At 38.6% G+C, this 13,522-nt stretch overlaps 2 protein-coding genes across 5 annotated transcripts in view; both read right to left on the bottom strand.

Moving 5' to 3' along the window:
• The window catches only part of rabgap1 (RAB GTPase activating protein 1), a 67,402-nt gene extending 62,103 nt beyond the window's left edge, over positions 1–5,299 (bottom strand). For both annotated transcript variants that reach the window (XM_077542744.1, XM_077542745.1), the window contains exons 1-2: positions 5,141–5,299; positions 1,159–1,403 (exon numbers count right to left, since the gene is read on the bottom strand). In XM_077542744.1, the coding sequence (XP_077398870.1) occupies positions 1,159–1,311 (153 nt within the window). In that variant the 5' untranslated portion in view covers positions 1,312–1,403; positions 5,141–5,299. The remainder of the gene's footprint in view (positions 1–1,158; positions 1,404–5,140) is intronic.
• Positions 5,300–6,050: 751 nt separating this feature from the next.
• The window catches only part of rc3h2 (ring finger and CCCH-type domains 2), a 33,981-nt gene continuing 26,509 nt past the window's right edge, over positions 6,051–13,522 (bottom strand). For all 3 annotated transcript variants that reach the window (XM_077542236.1, XM_077542239.1, XM_077542238.1), the window contains exons 16-20: positions 13,069–13,315; positions 12,344–12,428; positions 12,011–12,191; positions 11,586–11,749; positions 6,051–9,884 (exon numbers count right to left, since the gene is read on the bottom strand). In XM_077542236.1, the coding sequence (XP_077398362.1) occupies positions 9,734–9,884; positions 11,586–11,749; positions 12,011–12,191; positions 12,344–12,428; positions 13,069–13,315 (828 nt within the window). In that variant the 3' untranslated portion in view covers positions 6,051–9,733. The remainder of the gene's footprint in view (positions 9,885–11,585; positions 11,750–12,010; positions 12,192–12,343; positions 12,429–13,068; positions 13,316–13,522) is intronic.

Raw genomic sequence — 13,522 nt, 5'->3', positions numbered from 1 at the left:
GGTTAGTGTGTAAAGCCTGGTTCACACAGCAAGATTTTAAAATTGTCGGCCGACTTTCAAACTCTGAGAGACACCACACGTGAAGAGAGGTTTTCAGCCGAAAAAGTGGCATAAAAAGAACATGCGTTGTTTAAAGGAGTATAAATGCTTGCCCCTCGGTGCTGGCAGCGCGGGTTCGCGTCCCACCCGGAGACCACGTTTATTCGTGTAGTATGTGTGTGTGCGTGTATAAAAAAAAAAAAAAAATACATAAAAAAAAAGAAAAAGGAGTGTAATAGCACATGCATGGACTTTCTGCTGCTTCATGACTGTTTTGATTTTGGATTCCCCACCGGATTGGCTGTGCGTCACTGTCAACCGGTGCGCAGTGGTTTGTCCTCAGGGCACATCGCACACGGAGCGAAGTCGGGCCAAAACAATCGAACATGTTGAATATCCCCGATTTCAAATCAGGAGGTCCTTCTGAGCGCCGAAATCAGGATTATTTGTTAAGATTATCGTTTGCGTGTCGGCGTGTCCTTGCGATTGTCGGGAGGGGAAATTCGGGGCTAAAATCGGGCCAATTCTCCTGCCGTGTGAACCAGGCTTAAAAAGTCAATGCGAAAAAGCAAATGAGGAAATGGAATTTTTTTTTTTAATGATTTGCAACTCCTGACCTGTAATTTTAGCAAATTATCAAGATGGAAAAAGACAGTGAGTATGAGGATGCTTTGGCAAGTTCTTAACGAGAGTACTAGACCTCTACATACTGTATCACTTAAAAGAGACATATTATGCAGTTATGACTATTGGTATTTTTGCAAGTCAAAATATTATGTCTGTAACACACTTTACTCAAAATATGTAATAAATTGTAACCTACTGTACACAGATTTGCATAATGTTAAAATTTGTATGATTTTGCGAGCAGGCTCAAAGCTAGGGTGTTGCAACTAGGTGATTTACTCCTTATGGAAGCAGCGTATGAATCTAGAGTGTGGAGACAATGAAAGCTATTTCAGCATTTTTTTCAGGCACTCCCAGAACCACCAATTTTTAAAAAAATTAATAAAAAAATAGTAATTTTCCCATAATATGTCCCCTTTAAATTGAACAAAAATAAAAGCTATTCGCCCCTCATTTCCTGGTGCATCCATACCTGACAGTTCCCATCCTTACCTTCAATCCTGTCTTTTCGTCATCACTACCATTATTGGTTGACGAGGGCGTGTCGTCTCCCAGCCGGGACACGAGGACAAAGTCCTCACTGTTAAGAGTGGACACCGAGTCTGACGAGACGCTAATCTTCCCCACCAAGCCCTTGTCATCCATGGCAGTCGCTCTTACGGTCAGCCACTCTGCTCATGAATGGAAGACGCGAAGAGGAGGAGGAAGAAGCGGTGGGAGATGATGTGCAAAATCCCCTGGGAAAAAAAGTGATATAATAATAAATTAAAAAAATTAAAAAGCAGAAGCGATTCATGAGGTGATGAAATCACTGAGAAGCATCTGTAATGAAACCGTTTTCCTTTCAAGTTCATAACTTTATTATACTTTATAAGAACAGCCAGTCCATTCATAGGACGGTCATACCACACACGCCCTACTCGTCCGTCCCCGCCTATTGACGAACAACAAATAGGTATCGCTCCATGTCGGCCACTCGTCCACTGGCACTCTCTGACAATCAGTGTCACTGCCACCTACTGTAGTAGATGTGCAATTACACTTCATTCTAGTACAGCAAAATATATATGTTCCGTATTGCTTGCATACAATCAAAACACTAAACTTTTCAGATGGTACCCAAAACTGGGAAAGAACTAAGTGGGTTTTTCAAATGGACACTGCAAAGGATCAGCTGAATTGTAAAGACAAGTAGAAGACCAGCACACAGAGAGGCTACCCCACATTAACTGGCAGTTCTGACACAACTACAAAGAAGGCCTTGTTACACTGCAGGCCTGCCTAGCATTAGCATCAGCATCAACCCTGTGCCGCTGCTGCCAAGCTGCACAGCCCCTTAATGACAGTAAAGCACTGATACATGTACACAAAGCTCACAATTTACAACCTGGAATTAGTTCCAGCTGTTAGTATCAACTGCCAGAAATACAGCACTAGTCGATAACCCTGCTTCCGAGGTGGTAAATCATGATGTGTAAATTATAAAAGACTTCAATTCAAACATTGCTTATGGTTGAGTCATAATCACGCAGCAATATGTAAAACGTTGTGCTTTTTGTCTGGACACTTCAACAGTTTTAGTGGAAAGAAAAACATAAATGTAGTATCTAGGGCCGATGCCGATTTTTGGCACACAAAAAAAAATACTGACTATTGACTGATAGGCCAATTAATAAATAAAAATTGCATAAAATATCTCACATTGCATACAAAGATTTTTTTTTAGTCAACTGTAAATCTATTTTTTTAAAAACAAAAACTTCCTTTCTGTTTTTGGTCCTTTATATATCCCAATATAGCATTTTTCCAATTGCATGAAATAATGTCAGGTCGTATTATCGTTATTCCATTTGTTCATAAAATACATATTTTGTATAGAATACACAATAAAATTACTAACATCCAATAGAAAGAAATGTCCAAATTAAAACATGGTTGTACAACATTTTTAAGGAATACAGTGAAGTGCCTAGAATTAAATTGAATTAAAGCTGCTCTATGTAGCAATTTGTCCAAAAATATCTTTACAATAGCCTTTTTATTTGACCATTTATGACTCAAACACCTTAGCTGTTCACAATGTGTACTCCTGCAAGCCTCTGGCCAATAATTTTAAGAATGGATTTGGGTTTGAATTTCCTACCCTTATCTGCAGGTGTGACGTCATGCGCGCATTTTCTACGTGAAGAAGAGTGTGCAGTTTCATTTTTCAGCCACACATGGCAGTAGCGATTCAAAATTCAAATTCCTGCATTGAGCAGCTTTAAATTTACAGTTCTTTAAGAAGCATTTAGGAATAGCTACCATTTAACCAGCGTTTTGGCAACACACATTTGTCATCTTGTTCTTTAGTTCCTGTTAATTGAACTGTGATTTCTCAGTCTGAACACTGGGTGGCAGCCATGCAATGACATACATGACTAAGTAGGGAGAAGAACTAAAGGAAGAAGAAGATGATGAAGATGAAATTATCACCTGCGACAAGAAAAAACTTTTCAACTGTTAGCGAACGTCTGGCGAACGTGGACGACCTTAAAGAACCCTGTTGAGAAATCAACATTCACGGCCACTTCGCAAACATTTGCCCCCTCAAGAGGATACTAGTTGTATAAATGTTTCACGTCAGAGCCATCATTATACAGCAATACGGTGCTATAAAACGTTTAGTTTTTTTTTAATTTAATTTGCTGTTCCAATGTCTACATAAAAGGTGACAAAACACTAGTATAGATATCAGTCACAAGTGAAAAAAGCCTGAAACGTCCACCTTTTTGTTATATGGCCACCACTGTGCAGCTAAACCAGCTGTTCGTGGCTGCCAGCTGAGCCCTTCGTGTGCCTCACAAGGGAGAGGAAGAAGAGCAATCAGGCTTGAAACACAGACCCCTGTCCACTCTCAACTGTGAAATACACACAGATAAGAAAAGGATAATAGTGACCAAAAATAAGTGAGACAGTGAGAGCAGGACACAAGCAGCACAGAAAGGGCCGCGCAATCTATTGTACAAATGAGGAAGCACGCACCCTAACACATGAGTCTTTCCATCTAGTTTGCGTGCCATTGGTGCAGGCTACATAGAAAATGGAAACCCTCAAATAAAATAAAAAGATTCTTCTAGTGTGTTATAGCGTGTCACCCAATTCAAGCTTTTACGAGCTATGAACATTTTGTGCGTTGACGCCAGTTTTCCCATTCTCGGGCAGTGTCCCATAACTCTCGTTTTGACCTGAAATGCTGGAAATGTTTATTCTAAATAAGTTGTGGGGGGCTTCCTAGTTTTGAATCTCAGTTCTAAATATGGGTCTTTCATTTGTCAAACAGGAGCACTTGGTTTAGACAAACATTCTTCAATCACTAATTCCGCCACTGAAAAGGCAAAAAAAGTTTACTTTTCGACGTAAAGGTACATTGTACCTACCCAAAATTGAAATCAAATTCGATTGAAAGATTGTAGATTAGTGAAACAGGATGTTGATTACTTTCTAAAAATAAATAAAATAAAGTTGTTTATAAACCCTATAAAAATCTAACTGTGGAAGAACAACCTCCTTTAAATGATTTGGAAAAGGATGACACTATTGTCATAAAACCTGCCAACAAAGGTGTGGCAACTGTATTTTTTTAATAAGTTTTATACTTATAAATAACCAAAGTAGTTGCTGCAATCTAATACGGTTCCAAATATCGGTTATCGATCATTGTTTCATGAAAGCCTTACATCACATTTCCTAAAACTTAAAACAAAAATATACACCACACCCCAAATCAATCCCACCAATCCAAACAAATTTTGCACAAGGACACATCAGCAGTGGTCTGACACGACTAAACATGCATGGAGAAACCCATAGATTCGTCCGACCCGCTATCATTTATCATAATCAGTGGTAGCAAAACAAACAGGAACCATGTGGATTCATGCACTGGATTGATAGACGTCACGCCTTGTTAGCACACAATTTCACTGCTAGCCTACACATTAATTGGCTTCCCGGCCCCCACTTAATCCGGACACACGCAAACCTGCTACCCTTAGCGATGCACACAAACACTGCCACGGCCTGAAATGTATGCCAAACTCCATTCACATTTAGAATCTGTTTTGATCCATTTCGCCTGATGAATATTGATCCAAGTGTGAACTTATAGTTAGCGTCAACCTGACTGAGGAGAGGTTAGCCGTCACAGCTACATGAGCGCCTGTCGGCCAGCATATTTAAACTGCAAGGCAAAGCGTTTGCCAAGATACTCCAAAAGAGTTTATTTGGTGTCCTACAGGAGGGTGTTGGAGATACATTGTCGCGTATGCAGGCAGGGAGGAAGAAAAAGCCTGGATACAGGCCACTACAGTAGAGCGTACTGTCAAGCTAGCCTGCTACCTCGCAGTTCACACTGACAAATGTTGTTTTTTCCCCTACAAGTGGAGAAGCAGTCAACGTTGGCAAGTGCTTCAACGCGTCAAAGCGAACTTACCTTTAAATCACCGCGGCTATATGTTGTCAAATGATGTTTGGCGCAACATTGTAGTACGCCAATTTCGTCACAAGCCAAACAGCATCCGAGCGAGCTGTAAACACAAGTCCGAAGCAACCCGCTGTCAACGCCATTGCGCATGCGCGTGCACACAGCTCCTCGCACCGCCCTGGATCGTGATGCTCTCGCTGTCAAATGCGCATGCGCGCCAGACTCACGCATATGAACTCGTTTATTGTGGATATACAGTGGACATAAAAATTAAAAAAAGACACCTTTGTAGAGATGCCATATTTTCGTTATATTATATAAGAAAATAAGACCAACCTTGTACCTATGTACCAACCTTTAGTAAATAGAAATTCATTTCACTCCATTAATAATTCTAAATCTATTCTATATGTCAACTTGTCAACGGGCGCTACAGCTGCTTACTTTCAAACCTGTGACGTCATACATACTGGAATGATAACGTCTTTGATCCACTGTGGAAAAGTTTTATTGGTTGGTTATGATTTCATTATTGTTAATATTTGATATTATGTATTCTCCTTCGTGACCGTGACAGCTGCGGCTGTTGGAAAGCACTATAAAGATGACAGCGGGGGGCGGTGTAAAGCATCCATCCAGCCATCCATTTTCCAAACAATCCTGGGGGGAAAAAATATAAATACTGTTTATCTAAAATAAAGCATACCTTGGGGGTGATTTATACAAACAATAATTTCAATTTTATTAAATTTAATAAATTTTGCAGTAATGACTATTGGTATTTTTGCAAGATATTTTTAAATACAGTATCCCCAATTGTCTTACCCAAAAAAATAGATTTTAGATGAATTGCCTTGAAAAATAAACAGCCTTAGGTTGGGAATTGTGATGGTATTTGAACATAAAGAAAAAAACAACATTAAGTTTAGTGTTGCTTTATTGTTGCATGCATCCAGTCTCATCTCACAGTGCATCACGACAACACTTTGCTGCTTAACATCACTGCGATATGCAAGAAAAGACAAGAAAACACACACGCACGCACAAAAGTTGCTCACGCCATATCCACAGAAATTAACCAGTTAAAAGTCCATCTTTATAAACACAGAGACTTTAGTGTAGCCAAGCATTAGCATATGGTAAAAGGGAAACCTTTCACAATGTTGCATTTCCAAGGAAATAAATGGAATACATAACTGTATTATTTCAATGAAGGGGACATGTTACATTATGCTGTCTCGAAAAGATTCACATTTTCTTCCTTCTGAAACATTACACAACTGCCCCACTGAGACTCTCGAACATTCAACCAAATCTGACCGGGTCGTATAAATAAGACTATAAATCCATCGAAAGATGGCGGCGGACTATATACAATGACAGATGTGTACCATCTCTTTAATAGTTTCAATCAAATAACAGATTTGCCATTTAAAGCGTCTAATACAGACATGGAGAACACCATTCATCTGTTTTTGTTTCACATTTAACAAACAGGAAGTTCTTAGAATCAAAACAAAGAATAACATCACAACAACAACTAATAATAATAATAATAATTATAATAATAAAAATAATAATAATAATCAGTGTGAATGAGCAAACAAGTAGCATGGTGCTGAAAACCTCTGCACCTGACGTGGCCACACAGTGGGCATGTGCAGAACTCTTACAGTGGTTCGTGCGTGTGTGTCTGTGTGTGCGCGTTGTATCACAACTACATTGATACTCTGCCATCACAAGAGGCACAATACTGTAAACTGCATGCATGACAAAGAATGAATACAGGATGATGCCGAGGGCACTTGAAGCAAAGTGCACGCACTGCGATAAGCTTCTACATCAGCGAACCACAGAATCTTTAAAGGAAACCATAAGAAGTTATTCTTATTTACATATAAAAGACAGTACTGATACTGAAAAGCTAAATATTGCCATGGCAAAGGTATTTCTTCAAATAATGGCCACTACTCAGATAAGATGCCATGTCTCAAATAATCGCCAAGTGTGTCACTTATGTTCAAGGGCCTCATTTGATTTTTTGATTTTTAAGGGACTGATGAGTCAGGTCATGAGAGAAAGAAAAGTGTTCAAATATGTGTGTAAAATTGTTCATTTTGATTAAAAAAAAAATTCATAAGTGTATTTCTATACAGTAATGTTAATTATAATTTTAAAAAGTTAAATCATGTATTTTACCCATATTTAAAAAAAATAAGTTTTTTATGTATTTAATTTACAATAAATCAATTAACACATTATTTAATTAGATAAATGAATACATAAGGGTGTAAAAAAACAAATATATTTTTACAATATTTTCAATACCATAAAAATAATAATTTTCTGTTCCTATATTTTTGTTTAATTTCATTATTATTTGTATACAATTGTCATTGTTTGTGAAGTAGTATTTAATAATATTATAAAATACATTGCACAAATAAAAGGCTCATTGCTAATAAACACTTTGAGAATCATTGCCCTGACTTCCTGCCTATAATAGTAGAGCAACACAATTCTTTTCTGGGGAAACCTTGACGGCAGGAAGTTTATTTCACAGTCCTCGCTAATCGTTCATTAGATGGCACTTCAGATGATTTTAAAAGTGTTGTAAACAGATGTGGCGCAACAGTGGCTCACAGAGCTGAAATTCATCGACATACAAAAACGTACAAAAAATTCATTTCCCAAAGCTGTATTTCCGTAACAAAGCTATGCATATATGGAGCGGATGTATGCATATCGAAGGGTTACAGTACAGCATCTTACTGACAAAAGCAGATCGGATGACCAGCAAATATTTAACACCCCATGAGCGCTATTAAAAAGTGACTGCATTCCTGATACAAAATACTCAGACAAACAACTTCACAGAAGTTAGCGGAGCACAAAATGCACAAACAAAACAAAGACGGAAACACAAGGATCCATGCAGGTCGGTTCAATGTTATCAAAGTTTTTCATTATAGTGCTCGTTTAGAATGGCATTGTGGACCATATAAGGCCCACGGGCCTCAGGTTCCCCTACCACAGTATTAATATCATATACCGCATTATATAAAGGCAAGCATCTCAACCTTTAATTTAGTTCATATCGTTTCATTAACATGTTTTCTGGAGTCACCTGCATCAATGATTACCACACAAAAGTCATGGGACCGTAGGCCACTCATTGGCGGCCCCCAGTTAGTAGCATCATATGACCTACAGTACAGTACAGTAGTTATCATAGACTCTTGTTTTGAGTCATAGCATACAGAAGACATCTGTAGTCTGCTGCTGGTGGGAATGAGATTCCAAAGCTAACCACCAAATGTGTTGCATCATGTTTGCTTGATGTAGCAAGTGAGCGGCCCACGCGACACAAAATCCCATGACCACAATGCATCCCAAAGTAGCACATAAATGCGATAAGGGAGACTAATTGGTTAAAACTGGAGTGCACAATTTGTTGGCCCATGTGGAAAGCTTTCTTAGGTATTGTTTGTTTTTAGTATATTCCATGTCATTTTAATATGGGCCAAGAATAACCTCATAACTGTCCAAATCACATTATGAACTACAGACCAAATGTACTAATAGCCTGTCTGACAATTACGTTGTCAAGGGAAAGTCTATTTTTGCAAGTACTTGTTTTGGCAGGCACAGATCTCTCTTCTGACCTTTGTATGACTTCAGTTACTTATACAATCAGACATACATATGTATGTTGTTTTGTTTTGTTGTCACTCTTGAGTCTCCCAATACCTGGCAAAGACACATCTGAAATCCATTTTAGTACACAGGTCAAATTTGACCTGGAACAGACTAGGCAGATTTCTAATCATTTAAATTTTTGTGCATTTTGGGTCACTTAACAATTACGGTATTTTTCCAATTACTGTCAGGCATCAAAAGGGGTCAAATTTGACGTTAACAGTATGCAGGGCTTAAATGTCGTAAGGGTGTTCAAAATAAGGTCGCGTTTAATTGAAACAAAAATAAAAAGTTTCAAAAGACAAAAATTTGCATCCGGGGTTACTTACCCCCAGCGCTTTGTAAGCCTGGCGGTCCGTCAGAATCATTGTATGTCATTTGTTTAATGCAAATAAATTTGCATAATTTCCTGTAGGAAAATTGTTTTGGGAATATGTTGGACTTTAAAATGCTAACATTAGTAAATGAATTATATGAGGAAGTAGTATTCGAAAAACCTCCCATGTACATGTTAATGTGCTTGAGCACACACAATGTGTTAATTTCTGTCATTAAAAAAAAAATCCAGTATCTACTATTGCTGCTGAAACTATGTAAATTTCCCCAATTTGGGACTAATAAAGGTTATCTAATCTAGTACATGAAAGGACTGTATCAATGCCTCTGTGTATAGAAAAAGACAGACAGGAAAACTTTGGGCACGCAATGTTTTGCCAAGGTACAAGCAATACAAAAAGTATGCACAATAATTTAGCACAAAAAAATAGACATTTATAAATTAGTCGTACTTGTCTTAACAAGGGGGATTGCTGTGTTAAACCACAACAGAATTAAATGTGTTTAAACTGTAGCACTACATTTCAAGGTGTGTTTGAAGGGTGATGACGTCATTTCACATATTCCTTAGCTTCCACTGAGCAGCATCTCCGCCCCGGGCGTTTCGGGACATGAGCGCGGGGAGGAGTCGCCGCCGGGTCGGGGCGTTCCCGTCCGCAGCACCAGCTTGCTGACGGCCAGACCTCCTGGCACTAAGCCGACAGGAGACAACGACTTCCTGGGAGTATAAAATACAATGGAAAGGGAAGAGCACATAGGATTAAAAAGAACTCTCTTTTTTTAAATTTTGAACTTTTACACCAGCTAGAGATAATCAAGTGAGTAATTATCCATTGTCACTTAACTCATTTTCTACCAAAAACGTATAAACACGTTCTATTTTAAATATTGGTCCCAAGAACATTTGTATAGGTTTTTTTTAATGCTAGAGCATACAGAAGACTTTGATTGAGCCTCTGACCTGAAGTGGGAGTTAAAGCAAATGTAGTTATTACAAAAAAAAACGGCCAGCAGGTGGCAGCAGTGTATAAGATATCAGCCAGGGTGCAACAAGCTTTCCCCCCCCCCCAGTGTTTTCAACAGGTTTGTGAATAATAATGAAACTTAGCTATATTCTAATGCTAATTGATGCAAAACGGAAACAAATACAAGTATACTTTGTCTCCTGATGAAATAAGAAACTGTTTCTTTTGGTAGGTTCCATGTTTTTATAGCAATAGAATACAATATTCTGAGGGCCTAGCAAAATCAGTCAAAATCCAGTAAAACAGCCGGTAGCGAAGGTGAAAATGGCTGGGAGTGAATGAGTTAATGGATCATAAAATGATTATTTACTTTACTATTCTTGCCAGCAACATATATTGACAGACAGAATAATTAAATGGACTTCCACTAGATGGCAGAAGGTACAATTAGTAAGTCTACCTGCTGCCATTTGCGTTTAACTTAACAGGACCACATTTCACACTGGGTAAGTAATTGTTTTCTTTTCTCCCCCCACCACCAATATGGGTATACTTTCGGTGTTAACTTCCAATAATTAAAAGGTGATATTACAGAAAAAGATGTAGTTTTATGGGAAAAAGTCAAAATATAGTACTGTACTTGCCCCCCACCCCCACCCCCCCCACCCCAAAAAAAAACAAGACTGTAATTAAAATTAAAATTACGCTTTGCATTGTAATTATCATGATTTATTGATGCATTTTTAGCAATAATTTATTACACATTCTCCAAACATTTTGACAGTTTTTTTCTAACTTCAATGTCAAAATGCTATGATTTTTTTGCCAAAATAATATCACAACATTTTTCTAGTAGTATTAAAATATTTTTCTAGTCCTGTAATATAACTGAATTCCAATAAAAAATGTTTTCCCATCATTGTGGCTTTTTTCACTTAATTATATCATCTAGAAAACTAAGGCCCATATTTTTGTCGAGTGACACACATGCACTCGTAAAAACTGTTTGTTTGCTTACTCACTCAGACCATAACTGCACCGTCTTTTTTTATTGTCTTATTTGATTTGATTTTGTTCTTAACATTGTATGTTTTTTAACTGTTGTTGTAAAGATGACCTTGAGCGTCCACAAATGTGCCTAAAAATAAAATGTATTTTTAAAAATGTATTATGTTTATTTGGGAATTTGGCAGACCATGTTACGCCTCGCTGCATGGGCATTCTGGCGGTTCATGGGTGTTTTTTACATGCCCTCAGCGCACCTGAAAATTTTATTACAGAAAGTAGACTAGACTTTAGAACAGCTAGAAGCAGATCTAAGTTATGGCGCAGGTGGTGTAATGCTATTTTGGTGACAGACAGATTCTGAGCTCTGTGGACGAGTGTGGTGGATGTCATCATATTTCAATCCTAAATATGACAACTCCCTCTCTGGAAGTTCCATCACAAGTCACCTGAAGGCCATCTTTTTCAGCAGGTAAGCGTCCATCTTATCCGTGGAAGAATCCTCTGCATGCCTTTGTTCCTCGATCGGGGATGACGGGAGCGGAGACGAACAGGTCGGTGGGAGGAGGTGGGAATCATCCTCGGAATATGGCGTGGCCAAGTCCAAAGAATCCTGAAAGGCAAAAAGGACAACGAAATGTTGAAATTTGAGGTGGTGTAGTTTTTATATATTATTACTTCTATGGCAGTTACTGATGTTAATGTTACATTGCAAGGGTTTTTAACTGACAAATTTAGCCTGGAACATATTCCTCCAATTTGCATTATTTGCTCAAACAAAGTGGAAGCAAAACAGACGTTTTTTTGTTTTACCTGAGAGGTTCCATTATATTTGCATGATTACAATCTTCTTGAGTGGTTTTTCAGGCTCTACCTGAGACTTGATGTCCTGGGGCTCCGAGTCCTCCATGTCCAGAGCGCACAGCTCAAGCTCAATGTCTGGTTCCGAGCCTGGCACGCTCTCCTCACGGTCCTGTTCCTGCCTGAAGGCTGTCTGGTGGCTTTGCAGATCGCATACCATTTTCTCACTTGACGAATGTTGACAAAGCTGCTCACTAAAACCACAAATGCATGCAAAAGGCACAAGTGACAAAATGAACAGTTTTTTTTTTCTCCAAGTAGGATGTGTCCCTTTTATTTGGGAACCAATCAAATTTATATGAAAATAAGATGCAAAATCTGCAAATGTGTAAAATGTTGGTTGCACCTCTCTAGGAAACTGGAGTGGCTGGAAGAGTCTGATCCTCTTGAGCTCCACCTGTACTCACTGCGATCCAAGTGGCTGTTGTAATCTGGAGAAACATAAAAAAATTTGATATATGTCAAATGTGTCGGAGCGTTCCCTCGCTTTGGTCATAAGTCGTGTGTCACAATTCGCTCCCTCGTGGAAAATGGTGTGTGTGATCTGCGTGTAGGGAGTGTAACACTGCCTCTTGCCCAAAATCAACTAGAATGGGCTTCAACTCACCCATGAATCCTAATGGGGTCAAGCGTATTAAAAAAAGTATGTCTGGATATTGTTACTTATGTTACTTCCTGTCCACTGCACAGAAGTTTTAAGGTAAAGGTTTTCACACCAGTACACAAGATTTGTTTATTTCCTTATGGGGAAATTGAGAAATTGTTTTGTTTTTTGTTTTTTAAAGGGAAGTCAAAAAAATATATATATTCACAATAATATGTTCTATGCAGCTCCATTAGTCTAAATACAGCATTTTGGTTAATATTGAGCAAGTGATTTCATTTTCAGTTATCAGTAAGGGACAAAATGAGATGGATTTTGCTGCTTAAATCATATTCCACAACCGCAGTAATAATCTTGAAATCTTTTGTTTTATTTATAATAGCGTTTTTTCCTTTTTAATATTGTATTTTTGCCTTTAAAAAGTTGTTCGTGTATGAAATGTGCTACATAATATTGTCCACGCTTACCTTTAAAATTGATGGGTGTGGTGCTAGCGCCACCCTGGCAAGCGGTGGCTTGGACAGGATCGGTGGTGTGGTAGTCTGAGCGGGATGCCCTGGATATGGCCCCCCACTTGGAAATAATGGGCCCCTCACTGAAGGGAATGATGGGGTCCTCTTCTTTTAGTCGCCTGTAGTGATCTAACGAATGAAGCCAGCGCTTTGTGACACAGCCGCTGCTAACACCGACGCCGCTGCTGCAGCCCTTCAATTCCTAAGTGGGAAACAATTGCTAATTTAGGAAGGAGGCATTGTTTTATGCATTTTTTCAGAAGAATTTTGTTGAGCATGTGGAATTTGGTTCAATTTAATTTTCAATAAAATAGTGGATAGGTAGCTACAGTAGAGCAGAGGCTGTGCCTTGTTTGTCTAAGAAACTCTTGGCACTGATAGAGACCCGCCAGGCTTCCCCTTCTGTCAG

Source organism: Vanacampus margaritifer, chromosome 14 (genome assembly GCF_051991255.1).
Source record: "Vanacampus margaritifer isolate UIUO_Vmar chromosome 14, RoL_Vmar_1.0, whole genome shotgun sequence".
NCBI lineage: Eukaryota > Metazoa > Chordata > Actinopteri > Syngnathiformes > Syngnathidae > Vanacampus > Vanacampus margaritifer.
The sequence above is the reverse complement of the archived record's forward strand: the minus strand, read 5'-3'. Positions and strand labels throughout refer to the sequence as shown.